Genomic DNA, 16,326 nt, shown 5'->3' on the forward strand with positions numbered 1-16,326 from the left:
GGCGCATTCAACGTGGTTAGATGAATCCTCAATGCCTACCAGCAGGCTGGGCGTGGCAGCGGGAGTGGTGGAAATACCCTTTGCCAAGCCTCGGCATTGCCGTGAATACATCCCCCCCGCATTCAGCATCCGATGAGCATTATACTGCGAAGGGTATCTCTCCGGTGGGAGACATCAACCACGGACATCATCGCGACTCAATCCCCGTGGGGTGAATCTTGGCAGTTACAATGCTGTCTATATAACAGTCACTATGGGCATCAACAAACAAAAGGAAATCGCAGCTGCAGACTCCAACCCACCAAAATGCAGTTTCAATCGATTATCACCCGCTTGCTGACGGCCCTGCTCGGGTTGTGGGCCCTCCTGCCTACAGCTGGGGCCTATACGAACCCGATCCGTAACCCCGGGGGCTCCGATCCCTTCCTGGTGTACACCGGGGGATACTACTATCTGATGACCACCACCTGGACGGACCTCGAGATCAGCCGGGCCACCACCATCGACGGCCTCAAGACCGCCGAAAAGAAGGTCGTCTACTCCACCTCCACTGCCGGCCGCTGCTGCAACGTCTGGGCACCGGAGGTCCACTACCTGGGTGGCAAGTGGTACATCTACTACACCGCAGGGGAGACGACCGACCTGGACGGCCAGCGTCTCCACGTCCTCACGGGTTAGCAGCCTACCGCCCCTCCCTTGAAACCCCCAACTAACTGTAATATCAGGCGGCTCCACTCCCTGGGATGACTACACCTACACCGGCCAGCTGACGACCGAATGGTCCATCGACGCGACCGTCCTCCGCACCAATGCCTATGGCAACTACCTGGTCTTCTCCTGCTTCCACGGCGTGACCTACCAGTCGCTCTGCATCCAGAAACTGGGCGACGACTACGTCAGCCTGACCGGCAGCATCAGCGTCATCTCTGAGCCGACCGAGAGCTTCGAGACCCACGGCACCCCCGTCAACGAGGGGCCCGCCGCCCTCTACATCTCCGGCACCACCTACCTCGCCTACTCGGCCTCGTACTGCTGGACCCCGTACTACTGCGTCGCCCTGCTGACCTGGGACGGCACGACCGACCCCACCTCCCGCAGCGCCTGGACCAAGGGCGATAGCTGCGCGCTGTCCTCGGCCAACGGCAACTACGGTACCGGCCACAACAGCTTCTTCCAGAGCCCCGATGCCACGGAGACGTGGATTGCGTACCACGCGTCGAATAGCAGCGCCGGAGCATGCGATGATACGCGGTATACGATGGTGCAGCCGTTGGGGGTGAGTGGGGGCAAGCCCGTGTTTGAGACGCCGGCGGCGTTTAGCACCGTGTTTAGTGAGCCGAGTGAGTAGGTGTGGTGGGAGGGGTTGGTCTCGAGGTGATATGTATAGTTGCTGGGTGTTGAGGGGTAGTGTCTGAGATCCAAGGGCTGGATGTGAAATGCAATTTATGTTTGATGCTCGCCCCTGGTGCACAATCATAGACCAAATTCATGTACTGTAGATTTTCCAGCCAAGTTGTAGTGAGTCGTGTGATATTATTCTAATCCTTCTGGGTGATCATGTCAAGCTCTGCCATAGGCCACATTCCCATCAGGAGCTAACCCTAATTCAACTCAACGTGACAAGTGCACTCAATTATAAAGCGAATATGAACCTGCACCTTACGATTAGAATTTGTTTACCTCCTCCGCAATCCCTCATCAACTGTCCCCTCTTTCTTCCCCTCTGTTCTCCCCTTCTTGACCAAAACTCCAGCAACATATGGCATGACCCCCTCCCCAAAATACCTTCGCAGCTCGACCCTTTCCCACCCGCCATCCTCCGCGGCAGCCCCCCTCAGTGCCCCCTCCGTATCCCTCGTCAGACAACAATCCCCCACAAACCACCGCCATCCCAGCAACTCATACAGCCCCTGCACGACCCTAGCCACGACGGACCCCGTCCTCTCCTCTTTCCCCTCTCCTTTCCCACCCAAGAACCCTTGAAGTCCCGAATTAACCACATGCTCCACAACAATCACCCTCCCACCCGGCTTCAGCAGCGAATACAGCCCGCGCACCGTGCCCTCCAAATCCGGCACCGAGCACAGCACCCGCACGCAGAGGATGGTATCGACCGCTGCGACCAAACCCCGCTGCTGCAACACAGGCACCAGCTGATCCGGCGCAGCACTACACCCGAGAATCGTATACTTCTCGCTGACGCCTTCCGTCTCGGCCCGGACGCGGAGAGTCGCGTGCAGATGATGGCAGGGTTCGACCCCGTAGAGGGCGGTGATGGCCGGCGACCGGAGGTGGGGCATCTGCGTGCCTGTGCCGGGGCCGAGGTCGAGGGTGATGCCGCGCGCTGTGGCGAGGAGGGGCGGGATGAGGTCGGCGGAGCCTTGGATTGCTGTTGGTTCTGCTGGTTGGTCTTGGGTTGGTTGTTGTTGTTGTTGCTGCTGCCCTTGCTCGTCATTGGTGGTGGGTTGGGTGGATTGGGGTGGTGCTATTCTTATGCTTAATATCGTACACATCAGAGGGATGAAAGGGGAAAGAGGGAAGAGTACCGCTAAACGCAACCCAGAAGCGCCCGAAGGCTTCGTCACGCAGGCGCTGGGTTTCAAGGAGAGGGGCGAGGATGCGGCCTTCCAGTATGGCCTCCAGGCATACAATCAGGTAGCCTAGTGTGATCAGGTTAGTAAGGTTTATCAACGAGGAGACGGCGCAGGTGTACTTTTTACGGCCATGGACAGGATTTGGCCGGGCTCGAGGAGGGATGCGAGCCATTGTCGGGTGGTTGGGGTGGTCATTTGTGTGAAAGCTGTAGTTGGTAGGGTGAGGATGGAGAGAGTCTCGATGAGAGTAAGTGTAGGTGAGGAAGATTACTGTATCACTAGCTGACAGTGACACAACATGTCCGTGGGAGTGGTAAGTAATCAGCGCGGGGAAGTACTCGGAAAATCCAGACATGGAATCATCGGAACGGCGACCGATAAGAAAAGACAGATTGAGATGCGGAAGGATTGGAGATAATTGGCCAATCGGTGTGAGCGGATTCACTCGGCCTTTGATGCCTTGATCCTGGGTCTTGGCATTGAAACCAATCGCCGAGTCAAGATTCCTTCACAAAACCATGCATAAATGCTGACTTCAGATATTTTATGCTTAACTAAAGCCGAGTCGATCCAGTCATATGCGAGTCTACCCATAAGATCTAGTTGAAATCGCGGCATCAAGGTCGAGAGGTGAATCGTACGACTCGACGTATTCGGCGTCTGGTCGGTCTTTGGCATTCTGATCGCCCCGCCTTATCGTCGCGCCTTACCAGAACCGAGTGGGGTTTTTGCTGCTATTTAATGCATCGTCCTCCTCTACAGGCCTCACCATCACCAATACCATATCAGTCTCTGAATCTCACCAGTCCACAAAATGACGCGCGAGCCGGTTCCTGCCAGCGCCGACTACTTCGACCTGGGCACTCATTCACGCGCCGTCACCACCACCAGCGAGGATGCGCGCCTCTGGTTCAACCGCGGCCTCGTCTGGGTCTACTCCTTCCACCACGGCGAAGCTGTCCATTGCTTCGAACAAGCCATCCAGCATGATCCGTTCTTTGCCATGGGCTATTGGGGGCTCGCATACGCCGTTGGACCCAACTACAACAAGGCATGGGAACGCTTCGATCGGAAAGATCTGCACATCTGCGTCCAGCGCGGCCACGAAGCATCTCAAAAGGCCCTGGAGCTTTGCAGGCACTCCTCTCCCCTCGAGCAGGGCCTCTGCAAGGCAATCGTTGAGCGATTCCCTCGCGACACTCCCTTGAGCCCGGAAGACTACGGCACCGTCAACTGCGCCTACGCCGACGCGATGAAGCCAGTGTACGAGCAATTCGGCTCTGACCTCGACATCGCCACCCTCTACGCCGACGCCCTCATGAATGTCACCCCCTGGGCCCTCTGGGACCTTTTCACTGGCAAGGCCAACCCAAAGGCCCGAACTACGGAAGTTCAGACTGTGCTCCAGACTGCCCTCACACAGACAGGGGCCTACCGCCACCCGGGCCTGTTGCACCTATACATCCACTTCATCGAGATGTCTCCCACCCCCGAGAAAGGCATCTACGCTGCAGACCACCTGCGCGATCTCGTCCCCGACGCCGGACACATGCACCACATGCCCACGCACCTGGACATCCTGATCGGAGACTGGCGCGCCTCGATCCGGTCCAACTACCGCTCCACGCTAGCTGACGACCGCTACGCCGCCAAAGCCGGCCACAACAACTTCTACACCTTCTATCGACTACACGACTACCACTCCCTGGTCTACGCCGCCATGTTCGCGGGCCAGAAGCGCACCGCCTTGGACGCCGTCACCCGGATGGAAGCCAGCATCCCGGAGTCCCTCCTCCGCACGCAATCCCCGCCGATGGCCGACTGGATCGAGCACTTTGTCGCCATCCGGCTGCACATAATGGTGCGATTCGGCATGTGGGAGGAACTCAAGCAGATGCCACTGCCAGAAGACCAAGCCCTCTACGCCATCACCACCGCCACCACACACTATGCCCGCGCGCTCGCCCACGCCGCCACCAACGATATCCCCTCCGCCCGGAGCGAACAAGCCCTCTTCCTCGCTGCCCGTGAACGGGTACCCCCCACCCGCCGGGCGTACAACAGCAAAGCCCTCGACATGCTGGCCGTAGGCATCCCCATGCTGACGGGAGAGATTGAGTACCGCGCCGGCAACTACGAAGTGGCCTTCGCGGCGCTGCAGGAGGCAATCGAGCTCGAGGACCGGCTGCCTTACAGCGAGCCGTGGGCGTGGATGCAGCCCGTGCGTCACGCGTACGCCGCCCTCAAGCTGGAGCAGGGCGAGGTCGAGGAGGCGGCCCGCACGTACCGCGCCGATCTGGGGCTTGATGAGTCGCTAATCCGCCCGCGGAGGCATCCCAACAATGTCTGGGCGTTGCATGGGTATCATGAGTGCTTGGTGCGGTTGGGCAAGACGGAAGAGGCGAAGGCGATCGAGCCGGCGAGGAATGTTGCGTTGGCCGGCGCGGATATTCCGATTCGGGCTTCGTGTTTTTGTCGGTTGGAGGTTTTGCGGGATGCGAAATGCTGTGGGGGGGAGGGTTGCTGAGTGCAGTTGTGGGATGATAGCGGAGTGAGGATTCGCTGTATGAAATGTGTGAATAGATGTTGGACTTGGGGTTCTTGCATTAGAAAACAAAGGCTGCGAGAGTTTGCTCATGTCACTGTACCGTATTTGCGGCAGATTATTGAGAGGATTTCCACGGGCTTATGAGCTCTACCGCATAGTAGCTTCAGTATTCTCCTACGGTCGGAGAAGATGGATGATGAGGCTTCAGTAATAAGACTATTGGAGAGTACTCGTGCTTGAGCGGGGTAACTGTCAATTCATCAATCATGCCGAGGGATCCGAGTTGCGCGACCAGATCTTATCAGATGGGATTCTCATCTGATAATCTTGCCTTTTGTTTTTCGGTTCTCCCGCCAATGACCGCCCGGTTGGGGGCGACTAATGCTGGGATCCACCTACGGGGGACTGAGTCACGCGTGTGATTGGCTGCCTCACCTAGCCTGAAAGCAGTCTCTGCTTTCTTTCCCTCTTCCGCAATACAAGCGGTCAGCATTGACTGCAAGTCTACCCTTCCTATATCTGATGACACCCCCCTCTTGCACACTCCTATCGATCTCGATCGTTCTCATGTAGTCGCATCAAGCGCTGGCCGCTGCAACTCTTTTTCATCGCGTCTCCTGAATCTTTCACAGTAAATTTCTGGTTCCGTGGAACCGTCTGCACGCTGCAACACAAACTGCAACAACAGTCTCCCACCATGCTCGGGTTCTTGCGGAGCAAGTACCACGAAGCCAGGGAGATTCTTGAAGAAATCCGCCGCACGCATCCTGCGGATGTTCCCGCGCCACGAGACGATGGCTACGAGCCCATCCCTGATGGCCCGGATTTGTCCTCCCCAGAGCACACCTCTCATGGAGTCGCGGAGATCGAGGCCCTGGCTTCGGTCTGGTCCACCCGGACCCTGTATACGGGTTACGCACTGTATGTTCCCCGCAGCCTCGTCAAGTCCCCTCTAACTTCGTAGGGTCTTCATCATCTTCTTTGTCAACTCCCTGCAGCAGCAAACGACCAGCAGTCTGAGTCCCTATGTCTATTCCGAGTTCACCGACCACTCGCTCATCGCCATGACCAACGTATTGACGAGCATCATCGGCGGGGTGTCGAAACTGCCGATCGCCAAGTTGATCGACATTCTGGGCCGGCCCGAGGGCTTTGCAGCTATGGTCGCTTTGTGCACCCTGGGTAGGTTGCTTGATCACAACGGAGGTTGCTGTATACTGACCATCACCAGGACTAGTCCTGATGGCTGCCTGTCGTAATGTCGAAACCTATGTGGCGGCACAGGTAGATTCATCCACCCCCCATCCCTTCCGCGGGACCATCCTAACCCAAGTTCAGATCATCTACTGGGTCGGCTACAACGGCATGGATTACGTCCTGCACGTCTTCATGTCCGACACCACCGAACTCGTCAACCGGGCCTTCGTCTACGGCATCGCCTCGTTTCCCTACGTGATCACCACCTTCATCGGCCCGGCAGCTGCGCAGTTCCTCTACGAACGCGATGGCCTGTACACCGGCTTCGGCATCTTCGCCGTGCTTACCCCTCTTGTCACCGCACCACTCCTACTCCTCCTCTGGAGCACGCGCAAGAAGGCCCAATCGGCGGGCGTCATCAAGCCGAAGCCGCAAAACCGGACGCGGATGGAGACGATCATTCATTATGTCGTGGAATTCGACCGTACGTTATGCCTCTGAGGACGATGCACAGCACAGTACTAACAAGCACAGCCATCGGAATGCTGCTCATCACCGCCGGCTTTGTCCTGATCTTGCTGCCGTTGACCCTCGCCACCTCCGGGACCAACATGTGGAGCACGTCCCTGCTCGACCGGTGGCTGGCGCCGGACATCATCGCGATGATCGTACTGGGTGTTCTGAGCGTGGTCGGGTTTCTGTTCTGGGAGCGCTCGGGGGCCCCGGTGTGCTTTATCCCGTACAGCCGGCTGCGGGACCCGACGCTCCTGGGCGCGTTTCTTCTCGCATGCGCGATGTTCATGAGCTTCTAGTACGCCTTTCTTAGCCTCGATTTCCCTTTCCCTCTTTGACGTGCTAATCACCGGTACAGCTGCTGGGACCTCTACTTCTCCTCGTACCTGCAAGTCGTCTTCAACACCAGCATCCGCGACACGGGCTACATCTACAACATCTACAGCATCGGCAGCTGTATCATCTCGATTCCGGTGGGGATGTACGTGCGCTTCAACTCTGATTCCCCAACCCCACCTCCCCTCGTCATGAGATGTTTACTAACAAATGCAGCTTAATTCGTAACATCAACCGCTTCAAAACCCCCGCCCTAACCGCCCTCCCCCTTTTCATCCTGGGCACCGCCCTGATGATCCCCTTCCGCTCGCCCACGAGCCACATCACCGCCGTGATCGCCTGCGAGATCCTCAAGGCCGTCGCGGGCGGCACGCTGGTCATCTGCCAGGAGATCGCGGGGCTGGCGACGGGCAACCACGAGACGATCGCCGTGTCCTTCGCGCTGGTCGGGCTGGGGTCGAAGATCGGGTCCGCGGTCGGCGCGGCCATCTCCGGCGCGATCTGGACGAGTACCGTCCCGGTGTATATCGAGAAGTACCTGCCCGACGAGAAGAAGTATCTGGCGGCGGAGTTGTACGGCTCTATTGCGCGGGTGTTGGAGTTTGCGCCGGGGACGGAGGAGCGCGAGGCGACCGTTAGAGCCTACGGCGTGGCGCAGAAGAGGATGCTCATCGTTGGGTTGGCGGTGTTGCCGGCGGCTGTTTTTGGGGTAGCGATGTGGAGAGATATTCGGTTGAGGGGGGTCAGACAGGTGAGAGGGACGGTTTTGTAGATCATCGGGGGATGTATAGGGGGTGGGGGGTTGTGGGTTGGTTGGGGTATGGGATAGGGGTCGTGTATAGACTAGGTTATGGTTACGGCTACGGTTACGACATATTATATGAGCGATGCACAAATTCATAAACGAACTTGAAGAACAGCAATTGTTCGAAAGATGTATATTTCAACTGCCATCGCAGGAACGTAAGAAACACCACCACCTCACTCCTCACTAGCCCCTCCCATCCGCACAAAAGGCCCCGTCAAAGACCCATGCCTCGCCAACCGCTCCCGATCAAGAAACACATACCCCCACCCCCTGGCCTCAGCCGTGCGCCTCCGCCCCACCAACACAATCCCCTCGCCCTTCCCCAGCGCCCAACGCCACGCCGCCTGCGCCCCGGAGACATCATCGCGAAACAGACTCCCGGTCCAGCGCACCGCGCTCCGATGCCCACCCACCGTCCGCAGGAAATTCCCCAGATTCTGACTCGTAATCAACCAGAGGTATCCGCGATCCGCCGCCTGCAGCGTCCTTTGCCTCTGCACGGGAACCCGTTCCACCCAAGCGCGGTACAGTAGCGGCATGCCGTGAAACTCGCAATCTTCGCGCGGGAGCGGCCGCATCCCGTCCTCGAGCCGATGCAGCCGCACGCGATGCAGCTCGCGGTCGAGGAGCGAATCGAACACGCCACGCAAGTACGTGGCCACGCAGAACAGCTGCTCCGCTTCCCAGGCTGCCAGCTGCGTGACCTGGTTGCGCCAGGAGGCGTCTAGGGCGGCCTTGTACTCCTCGCGGACGAACCCGCGCGCGGGCCCGCGGGTCGGGATCCCGCGGCGCGTGAGGGCCATTTCCCGGGTGCAGAGTTCGTGGACATAGAAGGTTCGGATGACGCGAAGGTATTCCGCGCGGGAAGGGGGCGTGGGTGGGTGGGTGGGGAAGCGTTGGGCGAAGGTGGACCAGGTTTGGGTCATGTAGTCTTCCACGAAGTGCATGATTCGGGAGTGGAAGTTGGTCATAGTCGTTAGGGCAGTGGGGTCGGAGGTGAGGCGATACTGCCGGATGTCGGTGGCGGAAGGGGACGACCAGCCCTGCATCTGCGCCAGAAGGCATTCACAGGTCAGTGGGTCGGTCGCCGGGCATTTGCTAGGGTACAGGAGTTCGTGCAGCCGGGCTGCGAGTGGGAGGACCTCCTTTGGGATTTGGGTGCGAAGGGGCTCGAGGAGGGTGGGGTCGGTCGCGGGGATACTTCTCGCAGCGTGGTTAGGGTTAGTGATGGGGTGCAGAACCGCGGCTTTGGGGATGGTTTGCTGCACGCTGCAGAGCACGATGGGCTGCAGACTTAGGACGTTGACACGAACAGGAACATTGACCTGTCCGGGCTCGCCGAGGCTGTGTCGACGAGCTGGGACCCGGTGATAGTGGACCAGGGCTCGCACGGCCCATTGGGGTTGAATGGGGCTCGGCGCAGCCACCCCCTCTTTGTAGTACAACTGAGGTGAAGCCGGGATTCCGTACTCTGAGAGGCCGAAGGACGACCGAGTGCAAAGCAATGGTGCGCTTGCAGGCGCCGCAACATGGCGAGCGGAGCCATGGAGCGTTATTGGCGGCGGCTTCTTGGAGTCCGCTCGAGGTCTTTTGCCCGCGCGAGCAGGCTCCTCGCTGCAGATGAGTCTCCGCTTTTTGCTCGTGCAAGGCATAGTGTTGTCAGAATTGATTGTCATGTTGGCATCGAGCTCGATGCCTTTTTCTATGCTTGACTCGAAAGGTGCCTAGGTGCCTATGCGATTGGACGAGAGCGCAAACACGCTTGAACTATAAACTGGAGTATGCGACGAGAGTTTACAGAGCCGACGAGTACTTGCATAGACCCAAGGCTTCCCGCTGCGATTTATAGTCTGATTCTAGTTCCTTCAAGGACGAAAGTACTTGGGACTCAAGGTAAGATAATGCCGTTGCTGGAGAGCGCCGGTATCCTCAAAAGGATGCCTGAGACAATGCCTTTATTTGTTAGCTGTGTTGTAAGCACTTGTTATCTATGCTACTGAATAAGTATTCTCACTTCAAAGAATGTCAATGTTTCTTTTTATAATGAAATTACTTGTTTGTTCAGGAGGCGAGCTTTTTCCATTGCTGGTTGCGACTCGTTTTGATCTCGGTGGATACTGATTTTAGGTTTGGACAATCCTGGACCTGTTCTTTGTTGGATCTTGATCATCCGCTTGCTATGCTGCGTGTGGACCCTTGCTGCATGAATATATAGCCATGCATAAGTATGTATAATGGTCAATGGACATGGATGCAGATACGGGCTCCTTCTAGGTCACGTGACAAGATGACCCTATCTTAGCAGAACCGGGTTGTCATTGAGTGGTCTTGCCTTTATTGCCCCGGAAAAAAAAAAGGAAATCTACAGAAATCTGTCAGATCAATCTGTAGCCACATGAACTGCCCACAGAGTGTTGTAGTACTGTCAACACACACAAACACCCTTCTCTCCCTGTCTTTGCCGCCCCTCTTCTTCCGATTTCCTTGAAAACGGTTCATCCCTCCTTCGGAGGAACCTTCGCCGACGACCACGCGCGGATCCTCTCCCCCCAGTACTGTCTGTACCTTTCACATTATGGGTGCTGCTCTTATCTTATCTGTGTCACGTGCGTCAACTCAATTCCTCGATCACCTGACCGCGTGTTCTCGCAACACAAACACCAACACCACAGCTAAGCCTATGACAGGCCCCCGCGTCATCTAACCATTTTATGCCGCCTCGCCGATTCGAGCACGTCAAGCAACGATAAGAGGTACATCCTCTCGCTTTGCCGAGACTCGGTGGATAAAACGTCCCTGTAAAGACCAAACATGAAGCGACACGCAGATCCCTCCGCACCTGATGAGCAGGATTCCAAACACGCCAGGTTGACTCCGACTTCATTCTCGCCGACTACCCTTCCATTGACGAGGCAGCATCTATCACAACTCGAATCACAGACTTCAGGCAGTATGGCGAATTCGTATCCCGACGTAGGCCCCACAAAGTTGCCTCCGCCTTCTCTATCATCGGTATCCACCAGAAGGTCCCGCTCATCTAGTCCACGCAAGCCGAGCGAATCCACCTACCGAGCACGTACCCTTTTCCGTGCCAGAATCTATGTTGATGCGAAGGCACCTCAAAGGGTTGACACTTGAATCAAGTCCGTGCTTCATTATCTCCCTGCGGACCATGCTACCCTCAAGACTTTAGCAGCCAAACTCCAATCTCAGTCAATGGAGTGGGCGGCCACTCAAGCCGGTGAAGCCGAGTGGGCTGAGTCCATACACGAGGCTCTGAACGGCCTGAAGTCATCACATCTAGTAATTGCGCGAAATAGGGGCACGTTTGCCCGATCTCACTATCCTCGATAATCCAGGGCTAACACTAATCACCTAACAGATTGGATATCCGATATCAAACCCATCGTCCATCAACCATTGATTCCCCAGTCTTCTGTCCCTAGGAAACGGCTTACCGAGCAAAACAGGCCTGGCGAGTCTGACAGCTCTCGACCGGGCATGAACCTGGAAAGTTCGTCTTCGTTTCCATCAATCCAGCCCGCAGCTGCACCGACTCTCCGCAGAGACACAGCTCTATCAGTGTCATCTGAGCAAACGCCCTCAACGCCTTTCTTCCTTAAGGATCCCCGTCCCGACATCTCCCTGGGGCTATCGGATGGAACCCTTGCAACAGAACTGCATTCGGCGGGGGTCGCAAATGCAGATTTCCTGTTGAACGACCTCCAGGATACCGGTGAGCTTATCAGCGATCCCGGTGTGACCCCACTGAGCTTACGGTTTCCATTCCTCCTCGTCGAGGCGAAGTCGGGTGCAACCGGCGGAAATCTCTATCAAGCACAGAACCAAGCAGCAGTGGGTGGTGCCTCGGCCGTGAATATTCAAAAAGCTCTCTTTGGGGCTGCTGATGGGCCGCAGCTCGAAACACGAGGCCCTCAGCTAGGGGGGTCTCTAAGTCCGATGTCCCTCTGTTTCTCCGTCACCACGGAAGGGCCTGTCTGTGAACTGTGGGCTCATTTCTGGGATGAAACGAAGAGCAGCTATGGTATGGCCAACATTGGCATCTGGCGGACGACACAAGAGGATAGTGCATTTGATCTGATCTCGAAAATTTCAAGCATCTTGAATTGGGGCTCAACAGCCTTCCAAGATGACATAGTCAAAAGCCTGATGCTCTGACGATTATGACCGCGGGCCTCGTCAAAGCATGCTTCAGGAACGCAAAGGGATGTTCAATCTTGTTCACCGGCTCTAAGGAGACTCATAGTTGACTGCTGGATTCATGATTATGCCTCTCCTGCTGGGCTTATGGTCTGGGTGTAAAGGCGAGCGAGAGCCACTGTAAGACAGCCATTCTCCCCCGCAAGTAGGGTCAAGGTGTCACTTTAACATGCAGCTGTAATGCACCAAGCAGTTGCTATGCCATTCTGTGTGACAGCGCCTCGTCATGTGATAATAACCATGTCATGTGACACAAATAGCCGCCTCAGCGATCATCCTCAATGCCGCTTTCAACAACCTTCACATTGCCCCTAGATCTTTCAACATTTATTCTTGCTGGGCCATCTAATCAATGCAAACTTGACTTATCAGAGGCTTCTGGCTTTGGGCGACTGACCATGCGAAATCTTTGGGCTATTTGTTCTTCATACTCGCGTCCTACGTTGATCCAATCGCTGTGCTCAACTTCCTCACCAACCAGAATCATCCCTTTTCTCCACAATTCTCGACATACCGAGACGGTCTCCCTCTTCTTAGTGATTTAGGAGAGGCCCGCTTTAATGACGAGTATCATTGCGAGAGTATCATGCCCGACTACTATCGCGCTCCTGAAGTCATCCTGAAATCAAAATGGGATTACAAAGTTGATGTCTGGAGTGTTGCCATGGTGGTAAGTCACTTCACTAATACCTCCTTTGTCTCATATGAATACTGACAGAAGTCGGAAAGCATGGGATCTAGTCAGCCCGAACACCATCATTGAGGGTAAAGTCATAGATGGCATCTTTGACGACGGGGCTCATATCGCAGAACTTGTTGCCTTGCTTGAGACTCCACCGCCGGAGTTCCTTAAGAAGATGGACATGAGCTGGGTGTTCTGGGATGAAGCCGGGAACTGGAAGAACTTGGTCCCAATTCCCGACCGAACGTTCAAGAGGTTGGCCGTCGATATTCATGGCGAGGATGTCGAAGGGCTTTTGGGGTGGTTGCGGCGAGCCTTGCAATGGAACCCTGCAGACCGTCCAACGGCGCTGGAGCTTGTGATGGACCCGTGGTTGATGAAGGGACTTAAGCTGCGAAAGAAGCCCGCGGATAAGCCTCACAATGAATGATGTCTTCTATCAATCTCGTATACACGTGCCCAGTACTTTGATAGAGCTGTCAAGTGCTTGTATCTCAGATGACGAATTCACAATCTATATGGGAAAGCAGAAAAAGATGTGAACAGCACATATTTTTTCTAACCCAATTGCATCTGATTCGTCTCTCGAGAAGTAGGCTAGTCACCTCAGTTGATTGGTTGCCTGTGATTCCACAACTTTTCCCATTCAAATCTTATCTCATCAGTGTAAATAACACTCTTTATGAGGAGGTTTGCTTTGATCTTACAGCTGATGGATAAAGCAGATCTGCCTATGGGCCCAGCGCCATGGAACCAAGACCTTGGCAGTGAATAGTCTGTGTCTAGCCTAACTGGATCAAGTTAGTTCAGGCCGACCAGTATGCCAGACTTTGTGCTCTGATTGCTGGAGAAGGATCATCTACATTCCAGCTAGGCTGCTTTTGGAACAAACCGCAGTGAATACTGCCTCGGCTCGACACTGATGCTTGTTCGGGCAGTCCAATCACTACATGTCCCACCACAAGCCACAATCTCTGCGCTCAACGTCTGATTTGCAGCGCAGGTGCTGCTGATATGTGCCTGCCTCATGCCATAGGCCATATGAATACCTTGAAGCTGAATCGATGTTGAACAGGATGGAGTCATCATTCAACACTGTGCCCACGATGTCGCCAAATAGACAGATGGCTTTGATGGTGCAGGCTCGTCAAGCGTCTACGTTCGATCCAACGCTCTTGACGCACATCATCCATGACGGGTAAGTTGGTACACAGGCCCCCGAACCATTTCCCGCGAAACGCGCCTCCTAAACCAATGCACTATTTGAACAGAGAGGAGAACACCTCCTCCCGTCGTGCAGCCCTTGCTCGCGTCGAATCAGCCCTAGGCATAACCGACACCATGCAGCTTCCTCACCTTCACACTGGCCTCAACCGGAGGGAGCTATACCTGGAAGGCCTGCGCCGCGGCCGCGCCATCGTCACCGACATGTTACAGCACAACCACACCCGTTTCGTCAACCTGACCGAGCGCAGCCAACTCACCAACGCCACACCCTTTGGTTTGAACTTCCTCATGTTCCGCCGCACGATCAACCTACAGGGTACCACCGAACAGAAACGGTACTGGCTGCCCCTGATCGATCGCATGGAGATCAACGGCTGCTACGCGCAGACAGAGCTGGGACACGGTAGCCACGTCCGTGGCATTGAAACCACGGCAACCTTCGACTCAGCCGCTGGAGAATTCGTCCTCAATTCTCCGACGGTAACCGCGACGAAGTGCTGGCCTGGGGGTCTCGGGCTCAGTTGCTCTCATGCAGTGGTCGCAGCAAGACTGGTGACTAGGGGAGTGGACCATGGCGTGCATTGGTTTGTGGTCCAGATCCGCAATATTTCCGACTCCACACCTATAAAAGGAGTGACGTTGGGAGACCTGGGCCTGAAGATGGCGTATAACGGTACGTGCAATGGCTATGCACACTTCAATCTCCTCCGCGTCCCAGGAAGTAGTCTGCTGGCGGCGCACGCACAGGTGCTACCGGACGGAACTTATGTGCGGAATGAGGCAGGAGCCCCGGAGAACTTGGCGAAACAAAGTTATGCGACAATGCTGGAGGTGCGGCGCGTGGTGATCCACTGGGCAGCGTTTGGGCTGGCGCAGCCGCTGACCGTCGCGACGCGGTACGCAGTGGTGCGTGAGCAGGGCGCTCTCATGTTCTCTCAGCCTACTGTCCCGGAGGTTGCCATTCTCGAGTACAAGACGCAGCATCAACGGTTATTGACTCTTATCTCCCAGGCGTATGCTATCCTCTTTGCCTCAAAGGAGCTTGATGACTGCTTCGAAGAATATCAGCAGGAAAAAAGAGAAGGAAAGCTCGGCCGCTTATCGTCTATCCATGCGGTCAGCGCTGGACTGAAAGCCTGGGCCACACAGGCTGTTGCTGCAGGGGCGGAGGAGGCGCGCAAGATGTGTGGAGGGCATGGATACCTCGTAATTTCGGGGCTCCCCGAGATGGTCGCAACGGCCTGTGCAGCGGCGACCTTTGAGGGCGAGAACTATGTTATGTGGCAGCAGACGCTGCGCTATCTGTTCAAGCAGATTGGCGTTCTTCAGGCAGGGAAGATGCTGGACTGCGACATGACTGAGTCTCTCTCCGGATACCAGAAATGGCTGCAGGTTAAGGAAGAGGTTTCACACCTCCTGCCTGAAAGCGATCAGCTTTCAGAGCCAGCAACACTGCTTAAGATCTTCAAACATCATTTCCACCGACTCCTATCTGCAGCACACTTCTTTTATTCACAGCAAACCCGCACTTCGTCCCCAGCTGAGGCATGGAACGCATCCCTCACACGACTTCTCCCCGCTGCACATGCGTACATAGAGTACCTCGTGCTGAAGTTCATGCAACGTCGCGTGGCAGTCGTCGGGCAGGCGCAGCCGAGCTTACTCCCCGTTCTCTCACGCCTCACGGAGTTATTTGCTCTGACGACCATCACCAACCCTGGCCCATCGTTCACCTCTACCTCCTTCGCCGAAGACCACATTTTGACTGCCGACCACTTCCTGCAGATGCGTGCGCGCATCGACGAACTTCTGGCGGCACTGCTGCCTGATATCATCGCTTTGACAGACGCCTGGGACTTCACGGATGCGAGTCTTTGTAGCGCGCTGGGATGTCGTGATGGGAATGTGTATCAAAGACTGATGAGCTGGACCAAACAATTGCCGGTGAATCAGCAGGATTTAGCGAGGGAGGCATGGGCGATTGAGGGCGGGATCGGGGAGTTTCTTCGAGGAGATATCACATCGGGAACCAAATCTCGACTGTGAGAGCCATGTTAGATTATCCCATCGCGCTTGGAGATTTTTCCCGTTCATATCTATGTGATGCAAACACGACGTTTTTTGTCTTGGCCTGCTTTTGAAGATGCGATTAGAAAGAAACTTATGCTGAAATACCACCTGTGTGAGAGCTCCTTCTCGG

At 55.8% G+C, this 16,326-nt stretch overlaps 8 protein-coding genes across 8 annotated transcripts; 6 read left to right on the forward strand and 2 right to left on the reverse strand.

Moving 5' to 3' along the window:
• Nucleotides 1-321: 321 nt before the first annotated feature.
• BO82DRAFT_308598 (glycoside hydrolase family 43 protein) lies at nucleotides 322-1,342 on the forward strand (the record flags this gene model as incomplete). Its single annotated transcript, XM_025632321.1, has 2 exons — nucleotides 322-673; nucleotides 726-1,342. Coding segments are annotated over exons 1-2 (834 nt in total), but the record flags the coding sequence as incomplete, so codon positions are not given.
• Nucleotides 1,343-1,676: 334 nt separating this feature from the next.
• BO82DRAFT_333845 (class I SAM-dependent methyltransferase) lies at nucleotides 1,677-2,920 on the reverse strand (the record flags this gene model as incomplete). Its single annotated transcript, XM_025633237.1, has 4 exons — nucleotides 2,714-2,920; nucleotides 2,547-2,660; nucleotides 1,978-2,443; nucleotides 1,677-1,941 (listed from the first exon to the last, which is right to left on the reverse strand). The coding sequence occupies exons 1-4, from the start codon at nucleotides 2,787-2,789 to the stop codon at nucleotides 1,677-1,679; spliced, it is 921 nt and encodes a 306-aa protein (XP_025492647.1). The 5' UTR covers nucleotides 2,790-2,920.
• Nucleotides 2,921-3,396: 476 nt separating this feature from the next.
• On the forward strand, nucleotides 3,397-5,212 carry BO82DRAFT_353689 (tetratricopeptide repeat domain protein). The gene has a single exon (XM_025635027.1). It carries the CDS (start codon nucleotides 3,409-3,411, stop codon nucleotides 5,119-5,121), a length of 1,713 nt encoding a protein of 570 aa, XP_025492648.1. The 5' UTR covers nucleotides 3,397-3,408; the 3' UTR covers nucleotides 5,122-5,212.
• A 431-nt stretch (nucleotides 5,213-5,643) lies between these two features.
• Nucleotides 5,644-7,967, forward strand: BO82DRAFT_333849 (putative transporter). The gene is made up of 7 exons (XM_025633238.1): nucleotides 5,644-6,063; nucleotides 6,107-6,324; nucleotides 6,374-6,426; nucleotides 6,481-6,823; nucleotides 6,874-7,150; nucleotides 7,211-7,333; nucleotides 7,405-7,967. The coding sequence occupies exons 1-7, from the start codon at nucleotides 5,840-5,842 to the stop codon at nucleotides 7,958-7,960; spliced, it is 1,794 nt and encodes a 597-aa protein (XP_025492649.1). The 5' UTR covers nucleotides 5,644-5,839; the 3' UTR covers nucleotides 7,961-7,967.
• A 202-nt stretch (nucleotides 7,968-8,169) lies between these two features.
• BO82DRAFT_364175 (uncharacterized protein) lies at nucleotides 8,170-9,672 on the reverse strand (the record flags this gene model as incomplete). Its single annotated transcript, XM_025636932.1, has 1 exon — nucleotides 8,170-9,672. One exon carries the CDS (start codon nucleotides 9,670-9,672, stop codon nucleotides 8,170-8,172), a length of 1,503 nt encoding a protein of 500 aa, XP_025492650.1.
• Nucleotides 9,673-10,948: 1,276 nt separating this feature from the next.
• BO82DRAFT_382947 (uncharacterized protein) lies at nucleotides 10,949-12,175 on the forward strand (the record flags this gene model as incomplete). The annotated part of the gene is made up of 3 exons (XM_025637978.1): nucleotides 10,949-11,122; nucleotides 11,183-11,318; nucleotides 11,379-12,175. The coding sequence occupies 3 exons, from the start codon at nucleotides 10,949-10,951 to the stop codon at nucleotides 12,173-12,175; spliced, it is 1,107 nt and encodes a 368-aa protein (XP_025492651.1).
• A 559-nt stretch (nucleotides 12,176-12,734) lies between these two features.
• Nucleotides 12,735-13,329, forward strand: BO82DRAFT_281744 (kinase-like protein; the record flags this gene model as incomplete). The annotated part of the gene is made up of 2 exons (XM_025631345.1): nucleotides 12,735-12,891; nucleotides 12,947-13,329. Coding segments are annotated over 2 exons (540 nt in total), but the record flags the coding sequence as incomplete, so codon positions are not given.
• Nucleotides 13,330-14,005: 676 nt separating this feature from the next.
• On the forward strand, nucleotides 14,006-16,172 carry BO82DRAFT_431686 (acyl-CoA oxidase; the record flags this gene model as incomplete). The annotated part of the gene is made up of 2 exons (XM_025640726.1): nucleotides 14,006-14,097; nucleotides 14,171-16,172. 2 exons carry the CDS (start codon nucleotides 14,006-14,008, stop codon nucleotides 16,170-16,172), a joined length of 2,094 nt encoding a protein of 697 aa, XP_025492653.1.
• Between the last annotated feature and the right edge of the window lie 154 nt (nucleotides 16,173-16,326).

Source organism: Aspergillus uvarum (genome assembly GCF_003184745.1).
Source record: "Aspergillus uvarum CBS 121591 unplaced genomic scaffold BO82scaffold_22, whole genome shotgun sequence".
Lineage (NCBI taxonomy): Eukaryota > Fungi > Ascomycota > Eurotiomycetes > Eurotiales > Aspergillaceae > Aspergillus > Aspergillus uvarum.

What these genes read in the sequence shown, in the direction of transcription:
- BO82DRAFT_333849 (XM_025633238.1), top strand. Translation starts at nt 5,840, where the DNA reads ATGCTCGGGTTCTTGCGGAGCAAGTACCACGAAGCCAGGGAGATTCTT. An exon ending in TTATGTCGTGGAATTCGACC is followed by an intron (nt 6,824 to 6,873) that starts GTACGTTATGCC and finishes TAACAAGCACAG; the next exon opens with CCATCGGAATGCTGCTCATC. An exon ending in ATCTCGATTCCGGTGGGGAT is followed by an intron (nt 7,334 to 7,404) that starts GTACGTGCGCTT and finishes TAACAAATGCAG; the next exon opens with CTTAATTCGTAACATCAACC.
- BO82DRAFT_353689 (XM_025635027.1), top strand. Translation starts at nt 3,409, where the DNA reads ATGACGCGCGAGCCGGTTCCTGCCAGCGCCGACTACTTCGACCTGGGC.